We start from the raw sequence: 16,552 nt of genomic DNA, 5'->3' as shown, positions 1-16,552 counted from the left end.
GTGCCAAGTCCGGGTCATGGGGTCAGTCTCAGGAGCCATGCTGCTCACCTTACTGTTTCTCCTCACAAGCACTGCGTGTGCAAGGCAGTCTGTTACCCTCAGAAGAGGCTCTAAGACTGTAGAAGCGACTTTCGGTAGGGAGGAAACCCTGGCTTTTAGTAATTACGTGGACCCTGAGAGGGTCATGGACTGAGTTTGAGCCTGTTTCCCCATCTGAAAATAGATGGCGGCCGGCAAAGTTGTAAAAACACCAAGAGTCGCGCAAAGATACCTAGACCTTGTTCAGGTTTCAAGCGTCATTCACCATAATCCTCAAGACACAAAGATAAAGGGCGGCATCATAAGCACAGCGCGTATCGCCACCATTACGGTCACCCAGCCGCTTGCTCCCCCTGCCGCACCATCCTCCCCTCCCGCATCCACCGCCGGACCAGCCCAGGCGGCGGCGGGAGGTAGCCCGGCGCCAGACCCCGTCCTCGCGGCGCAGGCCCCGCCCGCGGCGCAGGCCCCGCCCCTCGGCGTGCTCGCTCCCCGCGCGGGCGGTGACGCGGCACGGCGCGGCGCGCTCCCGGAAGGGAGCGGATTGTCTGGGAAGCCGGCCCGCGTGGCCGCCGCCGTTTCGCCGCGGTGGTCGGGATGCGCTCGGCTCGCGGCTCCCCGCTCCCGCTCCCGCTCCCCAGAGCCGCGGCCTCCGAATCGGGCGCTGCAGAGCAGGTGAGGCGGCCTTCCTGGCGCGGACGACGGGAGCGCGGGCGGCCGAAGCAGCCGGCGGGGCGAGGGCGGTTAGAGCGTGGGGCCGGGTGGCAGGGGCGGCGCGGGCCGCGGGGGAGCCCTGTGCCCCGGGCCTACCGGCGGCCCTCCCCCGTGCCGCCCCTGCCGCCGGGCCGGGCGGCACATCCGGGCGCCCGCCGTCAGCCCGTGACCCCCGCGGCAGGTGCTCTCCCGGCCCCTGGCAGGAGGAGCGGGGCGGTGGCGCCTGCCCCGGTGACCACGCTGGATTGTCCCTCTGTCACGGAGTGTGGGCGCAGGGCCCACGCCGGGGAGGGACCTTGCCAGGGCGCGGGGCTGCCGCGCCAGGGACCCCGCGCTTCTTGCCTGACGCCTATCGGGACATTACACCTTCAGCATCGTTTCTGCTTTGCCCTGCTGAAGCATAAAGTTTCATGCTTTAGATTTCTCCTTGAAAAAATCGAGCTAATGGGGCGATAGTGATGGTGAGAGCAGTGTTTCTCAAACTTGAGTAATGCGTGGACGCTTTTTAAAGGGACAGTTCCTCATTCTCTCGAACACCTCGCAGAACCCACAGGGGTCCCCGGGCCCCAGTTAGACGAACACTAGTACGGAGCGCTGTCAGAGAACATTATCACTGTTAGGAAAGAAAAGAGAGGCTTTACGATTCAGCAACTTCCATGCTGGAAGATAAACGAAGTTATTAAAGAATTCTGTATTAGAGCCTCGAATCTCTAGTTTAAATTCACATCGCAGTCTTTACTGTGTTCCGCCTTGTGTAATGAAAATACGTAATTTTGCAGCCTTGGAGAGGCCTAAAACAATCGTATGCATTGTGCTATCTTATATTTGATGTTATCTTCTCTTTGTATGAGGTTCATTAATTCTATTTGACACATTCGCAGAATTATAAAATGGAGTACTAATTTGTATAAGTAGTTTGTCTGTTTCTGTGTTTACCTTAACGTTGATTTATCGCTTGTATTTGTTGCATATTGAGTCCATGGTTTTCATTCTTTTAGCCCTAACAGGAATGCATGAGCTCAATTCTTGTTTGTATAGTCTGGAAAGAAGAAACAAAACCAAAAGTTGATCTAAGGATTTATATTCTTTACATATTTATTCAGCATGTTTATTTAAAATGGACCACACATGAATAAAGAGAAGATGCAGCATGTGGGAAAACATTAGAAAGTATAACAAGCTAAATCTTGGCAAAGAAAAACATAGACCTTTGCCAAAGAAGAGCATAGACCTTTGCCTTGAAAGAAGTATAATGTTGAGAGCAGGACATATTAGTTTGGAGCAAGTGACATTAGTAAAGTCCAGAGGCAGGAATGAGAACAGCTTATGTGGAGAGAAGAGATGTGCCTCCCTAGAGCAGAGAGATGTTATCTGGGGCTGAGGAGAGGGCAGGTTGGGAAAATAAGATGGGACCAGTTGATGAATGGAAGGTTTCAGATGCCACACAGGGAAGTTGGTGTTGACCCATAAGCTCCAGAAGGTTCTTCAGCTGGTCATAATTTGAAGGTAGCATTTTACAGAGAGATATTTCCGAAGAGTGGTGTTCACAGTGAAGGCAGCAGTGGGTGACCCACCTAGAGATCTGTCTTGAGGTAGTGATGTTTGCTGCGGTCATTTTAGATGTGTGCACTATTTGAGGAAGAATTGACAGGACCTGATGAATGATACAATGTGTCAACACACAGATGAGTGGGAATCAAAGTTAAGAACCAGGTGACCCCAGTCAGTGGTGATGCCCCTCTTAGACCTGGAGAATTTGGAAGGTGGTATTAGTTTGTGTCAAAAGATTGTGACCCCAGACTTAGACTAAATGAGTTTTCAGTAACGGTGTCAGAAAGCTCAGGATGTGGAACTGAACTCGAGGAAAGTAAGAATTGCCGATTTGGGAAACTTGAGAGGTGATGCAGAAAAAGTGTGAGCAGAAAAAGATCATTTAAAATGGGGGCTCGAATTTTGCAAATGAATATTAAGAGGTAGTGATTAGGATTTAATATTGAAAAATAAAATTTAAAAATAAATATCAGAGAAAATGTAGATCATAAATGCAACTGCATGCATTCTTCTTCAAAGAATGAATCAAGTTGTTTTTATGTATTTCCCCACCACTGAGTGCCACCAGCGCCTTCGCTTCACTGTGGCCTCTCACTCTCAAAAAGACGGTTATTTCTTAGAAAATTCTGCCGAAGTGTGGGCTTCTTTGATTTTTCAAGATCCTCTTGTAATCTTTGGGTATTCGTATCATTCTTTTTTGAAGCACCCTTTATGTCATCTCACCTTTTCTTACTCAGAGGTCTAGCTCTTCCAGAGTCTCATTTGTCTATGATTTTGTTAGCTTGTGATTTGAGAATTTGCTGTCTGTTTCACTGCATCCTGCATTTTTCACCAGAGGAGCCATTTCACTTTGGAGTTGATTTGTATTGTTTTCACTGTGTTCTTGGGACTATTAGTGAGAACTAACTGACAAAGACAGTGACTTATGACCTATGACCTGATGGGCTTTGCTCCACTAAAGAATGCTCAGCTCAGGAGGGCCCACTAGCTGAAATCATGAGAGTTAATGCCTCTCTCTGATGATAGGTCTAACAGAATTTAGGCCTTTTAAAAACATGGCAGTTTATGTAACAGTACTAAGAATTTGCCTCCCCAAACTGTGGTGCCAAGATTCTTATCTGCAAAGGCCATAGGAGTTTAAATTTATTTACTTATTTATTTATTTATTTTCACTGAGGAAGATTCACCCTGAGCTAACATCTGTGCCAGTCTTCCTCTACTTTGTATGTGGGTTGCCGCCACAGCATGGCTGAGGGGTGGTGTAGGTCCATGCCGGGGATCTGAACCCACAGACCGAAGTGGAGTGCGCTGGACTTAACCACTACACACAGGGCCAGCCCTGGAATTTACATTTTAAGATCACATTACCGTATTGTTGACTACTGGGCAATATTCAGCCATACTTTTGTCCTAAATAAAAGCAATTACTTCAGCAATTTGTAAGCTGTCCTCTTTTCTCTATGTCTTTAAACACAAATTTGGAACTTAACAAAAATATCAATTTTTCCTTTTTGTTGGAATCGTCACGTATCTCAAAACAAAAAGTTCTAAGACAAACACCAGGCTAAATAACATTTACTAAATTTGCTACGATAATTCCAATGGTGCGTCTTCTCCTTTGAAATGTTTTCTCTTTTCTCCTCCCCATCTGAAGTCTACTCCCGGCTCCAGAAATCTCCTTCTGTTGACTACCCTTCATGGCGCTCTTCTCTGACCTCTCATAGCAAGAGATGAATCGTCTCTATTATGCTTTTTATTATTTCCTGGGTGTTAGTATTTTCCTTGTAACCAGTCTGCAGATTCCTTGAAGTCTGCAGTCCTGTTTGCTACTCCTCTGTGCGCTCGTGTCACTTCATGGTGCTCATCATTGAATCATTAAAGTCCCTTCTTCCCCCAAGGACCTTGACTTTAACTAAAATGTTCTTCTCTTTGTTCTTAGTTCAGCTTTCACATAATTATCAATTTTAAAAGATATTTAGATTGGAATTCCTGTCATGAAGATAGGCTTTCTTGATATATCCAGAAGAGGTTTCGATGCTGGAAACTGGAGGTATCAGTCAAAGGTAGCTTGTTAAAAATAGTTCTGTTATTTCTTCTGATGATAAAATTAATATATGCCCTCTAAGAAATATAGGCAAGCCTAGGGAAGAAAATAAAGATGGTCCGTTATCTTACTACTCAGAAATAAGTAACCACTGTTAACTTTTTGGTTTCTCTCCTTCCATTTTCACCCTGTATGCGTGATGCAGTTTTTTCACTTTAATATATCGAGGATATCTTTCCATGTCCATAAATATAGGTCTGCATTGTCACCTTTAATACTCACATCATATTCCATTGCTCAGATGGACCATGTTTAATTTAATGCACCCCCTATAATGCACATTAGTTTAGTAACAGTGTTTTGCTACTATACCCAATGCTGAACTGATGAACATCTTTCTACATTTTTAGTGAATTTACCCTATCTTTTCCTAAGGATGAATTTCTGGAAGTGATAAGTAGAGCAGAGGGTGAGCACGTGTAAAATTTTCATGTACGTTACACATGTGCCCCCAGAAGGTTAGTGCCTGTTTAGCTTCTCCCCAATAGTACTCAGGACCTTCTTCCTCCCCCTTGTTAGCAAAGGATCATTAGACATGAATCTCTGCCAACCTGATAGTGATGAAGTCTTGTTTTTCTATTTCTTTAAATGCTAATGAAGTTATATTTTATCAGCCATTTATATTTCTTACTTTGCTAATTTCCGCTTATCCTTGCTCATTTTTATGTTCCAGTGTTTCTCTTATTTATTTGTAAAAACTTTTTATATGTAAGGGATGTTTACCTTTTGTCATGTGTGTTACAAGTAAGTTTCCCAAGCCTTGTATATTTTTCACAAGTACACAATAATCTTTTCAATATGGTAGCTGTTGCCATGTGTGGCTGTTTAATGTAATTAAAATTAAAAATTCAGTTCCTTAGCTGCACTAGCCAAAAGAATCTTCAAAAGAATATTGAAAGGGATTTTTTTTTAAACACTCAGAAGTCTTAAACTCATGTGGACATGTATTTTCTTTCATTTATGGTTTGAGACATTGATGTTATTTATAGAAAAGCCTTACCCATTCCAAGATTATATAAATATTTACTTACATTTTTATCTTACATTTATATGGATATTTTTAATATTTAAATCTTTGAGCCACTGGAATTCTAATAAAACATGTGATATGGTAATTTCACCATATTCCAGTGCTAAAAGGGAGCTACCTTATAAAAACATTAAAATTCATTTAAACATTCAAGTAGTTGAAATTTTTTTCCTTTTTGTGTAAATTTTTAAGTCACAAATATTGTTTGTCCTAAGTTTTGGGTACATGGTATAACGTGGACAGCATAATGAAACCTGAACTGGTTAAAATGATTTTTCCCCCTTTGTCAGATAGGCATTAATACTTTTTACTCTGTAATATATCTTTGTATGTCTGTGTTTTATCCCCTCTTCTGCATTATAAATTCTTTAAGAGCTAGGTCCGTACCTGACTAACCTTTGTATCCCACTCCCAGCCATCCGCGAAACAAACAGTGGTTGCTCGTCGCTTTTGTGACAGGCACTGGTCACTGGGGAAGCGGGTGCATAAGAGGTGGTCCCTGCCAATGAGGGGCTTGCTGTGTAATGAGAAAGTCAGCCACGGGTATAGTAGTGCAGCCCACTGCGATGATGAGCGCGTACTCTGGGATGTGAGGATTGGAAAGGTCCTTACTTGTGTCATGAGGAATACATAGGAATGCCAACAGATGGACCCAAAGGAGAGAGGCGTCGTGCAAATGCAGAGGACTGCAGGGCGCTCCACTGACTTGCAGCTTGTGTTGAGTGTGTCTGGAACATAGAGTACCTATCTGTCCAGACTGTCTGTTAGGGGATAAGAGCAGGAAAATAGATGGGGACTGGGTCAGTGCTGTCTAATGCAGAAGCCCCATGTGGCTGTTGAGCACTTGAAATGTGGCTAGTGCAACTGAGGAACTGAATTTTTGATTTTAATTATGTTACACAGCCACACGTGGCAATGGCTGCCATGTTGAACAGCAGAAGACTAGCTGTGAGGGACCTCCTTTACCACCCTAAGGAGTTAGGACTTCTTCCTGAGTGAGAGAGGAAGTTGGGAGGTGGGAAGGTATCATGGTTTCCGTTTGTTTTGGACAGATCGCTCTAGTGGATAAGCTGTTAAGCTTTTTGGGTCCCAGAACTCTGGCACTTGACTTCTTGCCAGGCACTTTCCTAGAGTCCGTAATGCTGGGAATGCAGCAGTCAACCAAGCAGACGTGCATCTGGCCCCTCCGGGAGCTCACATTCTAGAGGAGGGGACGCCTGAGCAGGAGAAATGCACACACACACAGGGTGTTAGAGGACAGGATGAGAGCATGGATTCTCATGCTTGAATCCCAGCTCTTTTATTTATATCACCTTCTATTGGCTGTGTGACCTTAAGCAAGTTACTTAGCCTCCCTGCCTCAGGTGTAAAATGTTGTGCAAATAGTGCCTACCTTGTAGATTGTTTGGAGGAATAAATTAATACTTGTAAAGCATTTGAACGAGGCCTGGCATATAATAAGCACTATATAAGTATTTAATAAATAAGTAAACGCTAAGGAGAAAAAATAAATCAGGGAAGGGAGAGGTGTTGAGGGGATGGGTGTTGAGGAGAGCTTGCATTATAGGTGGGGTAGCCAGGGAAGGCCTCTCTGAGAAGGTGACAGTGATTGAGGACCTGAAGGGAGTGAAGAAGTGAGCCGTACAGATTGTTTCCAAGCTGAGGCAGCAGCACGTTCTGAGGCCCTGAGACCAGACAGTGCCTAGCCTGTCGAGGCAGCCGAGACGCCAGGGCGGGTGGAGTGCAGTGGGAAGGGGAGAGGAGTGGGTGGGTCAGAGCGGTAACGGGCCGAGATCCTATAGGACTAGGTATGTCAGGGTCGAGCCTTTGGCGTCTACTTCGAGTGCGAGTGTGGCGGGAGCCACTGGAGGATTCTGAGCGCAAGGTTGCAGGACCCTGGGCCTGAGCAGGGACCGGGTGGCTGTCAGCTTCGGATGAAGAATCTATGCCTGAAGGTATCGGATGGAGAGCTGGAGAGCCGCTGGGTTGAGACTGCAGGTGGGAGACTAACTCCTGAGGCCGCGTTCTGCTAGGCCAGGCCAGAGGCAGGAAGCTGCCCTCAGGCAGAAGCGGTAAGAAAAGGGACAGATTGTGGATAAACTGAGGTTAGAGAAATGGAAGGCGTCTGTAGGAAATTGGCTGTGGAAGGTGAAGCGGGGAGAGGGATCAGGCACGGCTCCCTCGTGTGTGGTGCGAGCAGCTTGGTAGAACTGAGACCGCAAGGGAGGAGCAGGTCGGGAGAAAAGAGGGCAAGGATTGCAGTTCAAGAGTTCAGCTTCGGAAACGTCTTCCATGGGTCTGTGCCACGTTCAGATGGAGACAGCAGTTGGTGCTTGAAGGTATCTGTAGCTCAGAAGAGAAGCCTGCAGTGGAGAAAGAAATGTTTTTTTAATTTATTTTATTTTTATTTTACTTTGATTGAGTCCGTAATAGTTTACATCATTGTGAAATTTCACTTGTACATTATTTCTTCTATCACTACATTCCATCCATCACCACATAAGTGCTCCCCTTCAATCCCGTGCCCTCCCCCACCCTTCCCTGGTAACCACTGAACTGTTCTCTTTGTTTGTGTGTTAGTTTATGTTCCACATATGAGTGAGATCACATGGTGTTTCTTTCTCAGTCTGGCTTATTTTGCTTAACATAATACCCTCCAGTTCCATCCATGTTGTTGTGAATGGGATGATTTCATCTTTTTTATGGCTGAGTAGTATTCCATTGTGCATATATACCACATCTTCTTTATCCAGCCATCAGTCAGTGGGCACTTGGGTTGCTTCCATGTCTTGGCTCTTGTCAATAATGCTGCAATGAACATAGGGGTGTATAAGTCTCTTTGGATTGTTGATTTCAAGTTGTTTGGGTAGATACCCAGTAGTAGAATAGCTGGGTCATATGGTATTTCTATTTTTAGTTTTTTGAGGAATCTCCATACTGTTTTCCACAGTGGCTGCACCAGTTTGCATTCCCACCGGCAGTGTGTGAGGGTTCCCTTTTCTCCACAACCTCTCCAACATTTGTTATTTTTAGTCTTAGTGATTATAGCCATTTTAACAGGTGTAAGGTGATATCTTAGTGTAGTTTTGATTTGCATTTCCTTGATGATTAGTGATCTTGAACATCTTTTCATGTACCTTTTGGGCATCTGTATATCTTCTTTGGAAAAATGTCTGTCCTTTGCCCATTTTTTGATCGAGCTGTTTGCTTTTTGTTCAGTTGTGTGAGTTCTTTATATATTTTGGAGACTAACCCGTTGTCGGATATGTGATTTGCAAATATTTTGGGAGAAAGAAATTTTTGAATCAGTCCAGTCATTGAAGCTGTAGATGAGGTTGACCAGGAATGGCGATCAGTTAGAACAGAATGGAGCTGAGACAGAAAGAAGCCTGCAGAACAGAGCAGACGAAATGAGGCGACTTGGAGGATCCTGAGAAGGAGCTGTTGAAGAGCTAAGAAGCAGAGTAGGGGGGACAGCTGTCTGAGAGGCCTGGAAGAGAGAACGCAGTGCTGCACGACCAAGAAAGGTGCAGACTGGGAGGCGGCCCTTGGATCCGGCTGGTTGGAAGCGGGCCCTGGCTGTAGGCCCCTGTTTTCTGTGTGACTTGAGATGTGGGAGCTGGAGGAGTGGCAGTGACTGTGAGAGTGACAGCTGACTAGGCTTGGTATTTTGTACATAAAAGGGAGATCTAATAGATATTTTTCAGATGAACGGGTATTTCAAATTCCCATTCAGTTAATCGTTCTGCCTACCTCCTACCCCCTCCCCTAATCTTTGTTAACATTCGCTGCCGTAAGGTGGTTAAGACCTATCTGGTGACCTGGTATTTTTGGGTCACAGATGTGCTTTTAAGTAGAGAGCACTAACTGGTGCCAGACTAGAATCATCTCTCTTGTGTTAGGCCTGTATCCCTGACAGCATGAAATTAACTTAGGAGTGTGTTGCTTGAAATAAGCCCTTCTAACAGCTTCAGTGCAAGGATCATGTTCCAGGTTATGTGTGGTTGGATTTTTTATTTTTATTTATTTATTTATTTTTTGGTGAGGAAGATTGGCCCTGTGCTAACATCTGTTGCCAGTCTTCCTTTTTTTGCTTGAGGAAGATAGTCACTGAGCTAACATCTGTGCCAGTCTTCCTCTATTTTATGTGGGATGCTGCCACAGCGTGGCTTGACCAGCAGTGCTAGGTCTGCATCCAGCATCTGAACCTGCGAACCCCTGGCTGCCGAAGCAGAATGCACAAACTTAACCACTACACCACCAAGCCGGCTCCATGGTTGGATTTAAACACGCACTTGATAAAGAGCATAGACCTCTTCTTGGATTATGCCCTCTTTATGATTTTTCTTACTTGCTATGGCAGGAGGCTCGAACTCCGGGAGGACCCCAGTGTTTCTGTGTGAGGACTGACCCCAGGGCATTGCCTGACCTCTGACCTGTCAGCATGGGGAGGTGAGTGATGACCCTGTAATACCCGAGATTTCAGTGCCACAGGAATAGGTCTTGAGAGGAAAAAACAATCTAAATCCCAAGTGCAAAGTGTGCAAAGTTGTGCTACCCTCTGTGTAAGCCCTTGTTCTTCCAGGGCCCCGGTGGGGCTCCTGTCACAGGAGGAAGGTGCTACTGCCAGGTGGATTCTGCAGGGTTAGTGTCCTTTACCGGAAAGGCCTACATGTTGGAATCTGTGCGGGGCTGTAGTGGGCACAGGAGAACCATCTGTAAGCCTCGGAGTTGTGGGGAGGGGGTGCTAGACCCCATTGAGTAGACCAGGAACCCACATGGAGACTCAGAATGACAAACAGGAGATTCCTTTGGGTTAGCAGGCTACCTCCCCCTTCTGTGGGGCATTTTAGTCCAGGAAGAACTCTTTCTAGGGAAGAGTGTAGAAATTAACTGTAAAATAAAATTTATTCTGAAGGCAGCAGAATTGTTTTAAGCCTAATAGTAGTCTCTCGTTCCTGACATAAACTGAGAAGAAAAGCCTTTAATTGCAAAAATGTCTCAGGATATTTCTGAAAACACAGGACATGTAAAACTCATTTATTGACTTTGTTTTGGGGATGTAGTTAAAGATACTGTTTTCTCATTTTCTTACTCAATCATCAGGGAGAAATTTGCCTTGGAATTCAGTATTAGGAAAATCTTACTCCTCCTGAGCTATTTATATGTTTCTAATCTAATGGCAAAGTTTTGGCCACTAGGATGCTCAGCCACCTTTGCAGGCCTACCTTATTACATGCATTTCTGTGTACTAAATTGTCTTTTGGTTTCATCATTCTTAAATCTGATTTCATTATAGATCTATCTTACTGAACTTGTAAGCTGTCTCATTTTTTGAAACAAAAGAGTACAAATAAAAATCTGCATAATACTCTCAAAAAAGGGGTGAAAACACAGAAGTGTCATAAGCATCAGTGCTTAATTCTCATTCATAGGATTTTATAGTAATGAGTTTTATAGGGAAATATCAATATGGAGGATGCTGGTACACAGACACCCGCTGGCGGGGAAATAGGGTAGCTCACACTGACTGTGGTACTTGGCGGTCAGTTTAGGTGGGGGAGGCCTCTTTGGAGCAGATTGCTTTAAAATCTGTTTTTCGGAATTTCAGGATCAGCATCTCCTGTCTTTTTCCTGCTTCCTGGCATTTTAGCATCTCTCCAGCGGGATGTCCTCGAATTCTGAATACCCATTTACGCCAGATTATTGTTATCAGCATTCTAGCTGCTGCTGTTTCACTTTTATACTTTTCGGTTGTCATAATCCGAAATAAGTATGGGCGGCTATCCAGAGACAAGAAGTTTCAAAGGTAAGAGAAAAAAAAACATTTGTTTTCTAGATGGGCTGCCATACCTTCATTTCATGGCTTCAAGACTTGGGATTAGGTTGGAATTTAAGGAACATGTGGCTGTAGGAAATGGATTCTGTGCTGAATACAGCATGGCATGAAAAATTAAACTATTTGAAACTATTTAATCATTAGCCACCACATCCACGTTCTAAGAGGATTTAAACATAAGCTTCTTCTGTGATATCTTTTAAGCCGATTTTTCGGTTAATGTTGATAGTTTGGAAATAGAGTTTTGCTTTTTAGAACTTGTCTGAGTGTTTTAAAGGAGTGATGAGTGTGTATGTGATTTAGGTTATCTTCATCACCATCACTTGTTTTGTTTCCTTTTGGCTCTTTGCTCGTTCAGCAGTTATAAGAATGTTACAGTGGTGCGCCTCACAGCCAAGACTCACTGACTTGGCATTTGTTTATTGTGTTTGCTCTGTTAGATTTAGATGATATTCTCTGTCTCAATAAAAGTGTATGTTTTTCTAAACAAGGTACCTGGCGCGAGTTACCGACATTGAAGCTACAGACACCAATAACCCCAATGTGAACTATGGCATCGTGGTGGACTGTGGTAGCAGTGGGTCTCGAATCTTTGTCTATTGCTGGCCAAGGCATAATGGCAATCCTCATGATCTGTTGGATATCAGGCAAATGAGGGATAAAAACCGAAAGCCAGTAGTTATGAAAATAAAACCCGGTATGTAAATGATAAATAGCTGATTGGTAAACAGCTTCTGCCTTTCACTCTCTATGATGTCTTCCACATTTTTCCCTTTCTCATGCCAATGTCATCACTCTAATTCAGAGCTCACCCAGGACTCAGTTGGTCTCCTGGTTTCACTTTTTTCCCCCTTTTCCATGCATCTTGCATAAGATGACCAACACATTAATAAAATATCCAAAAATCTTGCCTGTCATTTTTGTCTCCTGCAGCATTTGTCACAGGGCTGTACTCATGGTGTCTGCTCACGTTTGCTACTTGGCATGAATTGTGGGGGGAGTTTTTCCTATCCAAATAGTCATTGGTCTTTATCCTTAATGACAAGGTAATTTCATATAACTCATGGATAGCTGTACTCTATACGTTGGTATATATTTGTCATTTTAAACAAAATTGCTGCCCAGTATATTTCTAATGCAGATTATTTAATAAGGGTGACTGTAGAACTCAGAAGAGCTGATATCATTATGTCCAGTTTTAAAGATATTAGAATTTCTAAGCCAGTGTGTTATGCAAAAGTTGGGATTTGCCTTCCCCTTTAGATAGTTTAAGTCAGTGGTTCTCAACGTTTCCTATATCAACACCATCTGCCTGGGCAGCACCTCTCTGTCAAGAGCATTAGGAATGGAAGGTGTCAGGATGACCTTGAAATAGGCCTTTTACATCCTGATAGTTGATGATCACTGATTTAAAACAGTGGACCATAGATCTTGATAGAATTTAGCACTTTTATTTCATCTTGCTAATGTGTTAAATAGTAAAATATTATATCAAAAACAATCAAGGATTTTATCTTTTAAAATATTAGAGAATGCTGATAAAAAATAAGCATAGCTTACTATCTCCTATTTCAAAACTATAAGTGAAAAAGAGATTCAGTTTTAACATGACAAAATACCTCCCCTCCTTGAATGGTTCCCGCCATGTGGACTGCAGACCCCTGGAGGCCTGTGCGTTCTTCACGGAGTGATTCAGGCCCCACCTCCTTCTTCAGCAACCGTGAACAAGCTGATTGTTCTTTGATTTTTAGGCAGCTGGGCACCAGCATATTGCACAGAAAATTCAAAATCTCTACTGAGTTTTTCAGGTTAGAGGAGGGGAACTTTATCTGACTCTCTTGGACAAACATTATTTTGAAATCAGAGTTTATTTCCGTGAATGAACATCATTTTTTCTATAAGTTTTAGTGATGACTAATTTTAGTTTTCTTTTTTCCCACCCCTTAAGTTTTTATGTATCCTTAATCTAGAAGGACTTTCAGGGTTAAAGTAATATTGATCAAATAAAAAATTCACCAGAAGATTAAAAAATAAAACTCTAAAAAGCATTTTTCATTTCATCCAACTTCACAAAGCAAGTTCCATCCGTGATTAAACTGCTCTTGTGGAATAAGATGAAACCTCCCATGCCTTAGAGTTGTCCTTTGAGAACAAAGAGCATCATCCCAGGGTATGCACGAGAATCCCATTAAAATCAGGCTTAACATGGTTCTCTCTGATGCTCGGAAGTGTTTGAAGTGGAAACTCAAGCACTTTTGATAGCGCTTCTCTGTCCTGAAGCATGGAAGCTCGTGCATAGCATTACAGCAAAGCTCTGGACATTTTTTAATTAATAGATTCTGGATAGTTTTGGGTTTGATGTACATTGAAATAGCATTGTATGTGGAATAAAAAAAATCTGGCTTTTAGTCTGTTTTCTGCTGATTCTTTTGACAAATCATGTAATCCTTCTTGGTCCACAATTTTCTAATCTGTGAAATAAGGGATATGTGAATTTCTAAAATCCTTATCGTCTTTAATGCTGTAGGCTAGAGGACAGCTGGAAATATTCCATTCACTTATATTCTCAATCAACAGATATTTGCTGAGCACCTGCTATTTGCCAGGCACTGTGTTAGGTAGTGGAGAATATAAATTTGAACAAGACAGTTGTGCCCTTGAGAAACTTCCAGTTGAAATGAGGCAAATAAGTAAATAGGTAATTTTGATAATGTGTAATGAGTGCTACAGCTAGAGGTAGGGGGAGCATAGAATGTAAGGAGAGCCCATCTTCAGGGTTCTGTTAGGAAGGATTCCGAAGAGGAAGTAGCTCAGAGGATGAGCAGGAGTTGCCCAGGTGAAAAGGGGTGGGAAGTGGGTGGGGAGGGAGACAGAGAAGTTCTTCCTGGTGGAGGCCATGGACCCCGAGGCCAGAGGATGATGCATTACAGCAATTTTTATTTGGTATAGTTGAAGCTGAATGGAAGGAATGTGGGAAGAGAGAGGATGGGTGAGTATGCAAAGCAGGTTATGCAGTTCTAGATTCGAGCTTTATCTGGAGGCATTGAGGAGCCACAAAAGGATTTTAAGCCAGGAAGAGACACCCTTTGTATATGGAATTGTTGGGGGGATGGCCAAGACTGGAGAATAGGGTGGTGCAGGAGGCTGGCAGGGTGGTGTTGTCCAAAAGAGATGAGGAGAAGTGAAATAGTGTGAAGGGTACCAAGGAGAGGCAGTCAGTGCAACCCAGAATGCGTGTTGGGGTGAGGGGGAGAGATTGTATCCAGGATACTGGCTTGGGCCACTGGATGGTCAACAATGGTGGTTGCTGAGGTAGGTAACTAGCAGTAAGAGCAGGTTTGTAGTGAAAGTCGAGTTCAGATTTGCATATGTTGAGTTTGGGGGCTGTGAGCACAAGCACATGGCCATGTCCAGTGGACAGTTACCACATACTGATCTGGAGGTTAGGAAAGAGATCTTGGTGGCTACTGGTAAGATTTGGAGATCCAAAACATATAGACGGTGATGGCAGCCATAGGGGTGAGTGCTGCCTGAGGACAGTGGGGGCACGTTTCTCGAGGGCAGGGATCCGCTCATGTGCAGTAGATCCCGAGTGTCTGACACAGTAGATGTTCAGTTGGGGCTGTGTTTTTTTGATGACTGAGAAGAAGAGAGCATAGCACTGAACATTTAGTACCACCATCATTTAAGGAAGAGAGACTGTGGAAGGAGTTGCCAGAGGGATGGGAAAAATGAGGAGAGTACGGTATGTAGCTTGCATTTTTTTCAGCCTAGCTACACGGAAGAAGCATAGCTTATTAGCAAAGATAGCTACCTGCTAACAAAAGTGCCCTTTTTCTCTAGGCATTTCAGAGTTTGCCACCTCTCCAGAGAAAGTCAGTGATTACATTTCTCCACTCTTGAACTTTGCTGCCGAGCATGTGCCACGGGCAAAACACAAAGAGACCCCTCTCTACATTCTCTGCACAGCTGGAATGAGAATCCTTCCTGAAAGGTAACCCTCCACAGGGGCAGGCCAGGCCCAAGGTCGGGTGGGGGTAGGGGTGGTAGTTTATTTCCTCCTCCTCTTCCCCTGCATGTCCCTCCTCCCCCTCTTCCTCCTCCTCTGGCATCATGGTCATCAAAAGGGAAGACCTTAAAAGTTCTTTCTTCAGGGGCCGCCCTGTGGCCGAGTGGTTAATTTCATACCCTCTGCTTCAGCAGCCCAGGGTTTTCCTGGTTCAGATCCTGGGCGCAGACATGACACCACTCATCAAGCCATGCTGAGGCAGCATCCCACATAGCACAACTAGAAGGACCTACAGCTAGAATATATAACTATGTAGTGGGGGACTTTGGGGAGAAGAAGAAGGAAAAAAAAAAGATTGGCAATAGATGCTAGCTCAGGTGTCAATCTTCAAAAAAAAAAAAATGCTTTCTTCAAATACAGAATAGTCCCAGAACTGTTCCCTTATGCCAGAACTCACCAGATATCTTTTAGCATATTCGTTTATGACACTAAATATCAAACTATAAAGTTGTCATTTTAAAAAACCTGATTTTCTATTTATTAATTTAAGGATTGTTTGCAGGTGGAGTTTTACATGTAGAAATCACATAATTCACACAACTCCTGAAAATTCCTTCCTAAAAATAAGCTTTTCAATAAATTGCTTTGGTTTTAAAATTAAGTGTTTCATCTAGGATACACCAGAGCCACAGTGTTGTTTCTTTTTTCAAAACAGAAAAACTCATAAAATATTTTGATTGTGAAGTCTTGGGTTGTCTTACAGCCAGCAAAGTGCCATCCTGGAAGACCTCCTGACCGACATCCCTGTGCACTTTGACTTCCTATTTTCTGACTCTCACGCAGAAGTAATTTCAGGGAAACAAGAAGGTTGGTATATTGGTCTTCGGTTTGAAACTTGGGAAGCTGTTCTTTTAAATCTTCCCCTTTTTCCCTAGTGTACACTTTAGGAAATTACTCTTAATATCTTAAAATTTGGGAAACCATAGCTTTGAAATATTATAATTTTTAAATGACAAAATTAGTTTCTTACATGACTGGTCTTTATTACCTAAACATTAAGCCATTAAAAAATATTTAGTTTGTTTTTGCCACATTTAGGAAGCATATTTTGGACTCTTTTTTTTTTATTGTGGTCATAATAGCTTATAATGTAGGGAGATTTCAGTTGTACATTATTATTTGTCATACACCATGTAAGTATACCCCTGCACACCTTGTGCCCACCCTCCACCCCTCGTCCCCCAGTAACCACTAATTTGTTCTGTT

General features: G+C 43.4%; 1 protein-coding gene across 4 annotated transcripts in view; it reads left to right on the top strand.

Annotated features, from left to right (window-relative positions):
* Positions 1-427: 427 nt before the first annotated feature.
* The window catches only part of ENTPD4 (ectonucleoside triphosphate diphosphohydrolase 4), a 33,575-nt gene continuing 17,450 nt past the window's right edge, over positions 428-16,552 (top strand). For 2 of the 4 annotated variants that reach the window (XM_023636166.2, XM_023636167.2), the window contains exons 1-6: positions 521-714; positions 9,802-9,890; positions 11,050-11,247; positions 11,769-11,974; positions 15,121-15,271; positions 16,050-16,153. In XM_023636166.2, coding sequence (XP_023491934.2) covers positions 9,883-9,890; positions 11,050-11,247; positions 11,769-11,974; positions 15,121-15,271; positions 16,050-16,153 — 667 coding nt within the window. In that variant the 5' untranslated portion in view covers positions 521-714; positions 9,802-9,882. Of the gene's footprint in view, positions 715-9,801; positions 9,891-11,049; positions 11,248-11,768; positions 11,975-15,120; positions 15,272-16,049; positions 16,154-16,552 lie in introns of all 4 variants that reach the window. The other 2 variants (XM_023636165.2, XM_070256088.1) reach the window with 2 other exon arrangements.

Source organism: Equus caballus, chromosome 2, assembly GCF_041296265.1.
Source record: "Equus caballus isolate H_3958 breed thoroughbred chromosome 2, TB-T2T, whole genome shotgun sequence".
Lineage (NCBI taxonomy): Eukaryota > Metazoa > Chordata > Mammalia > Perissodactyla > Equidae > Equus > Equus caballus.
Note: the sequence above shows the minus strand (reverse complement) of the source record. Positions and strands in the feature narration are given on the sequence as shown.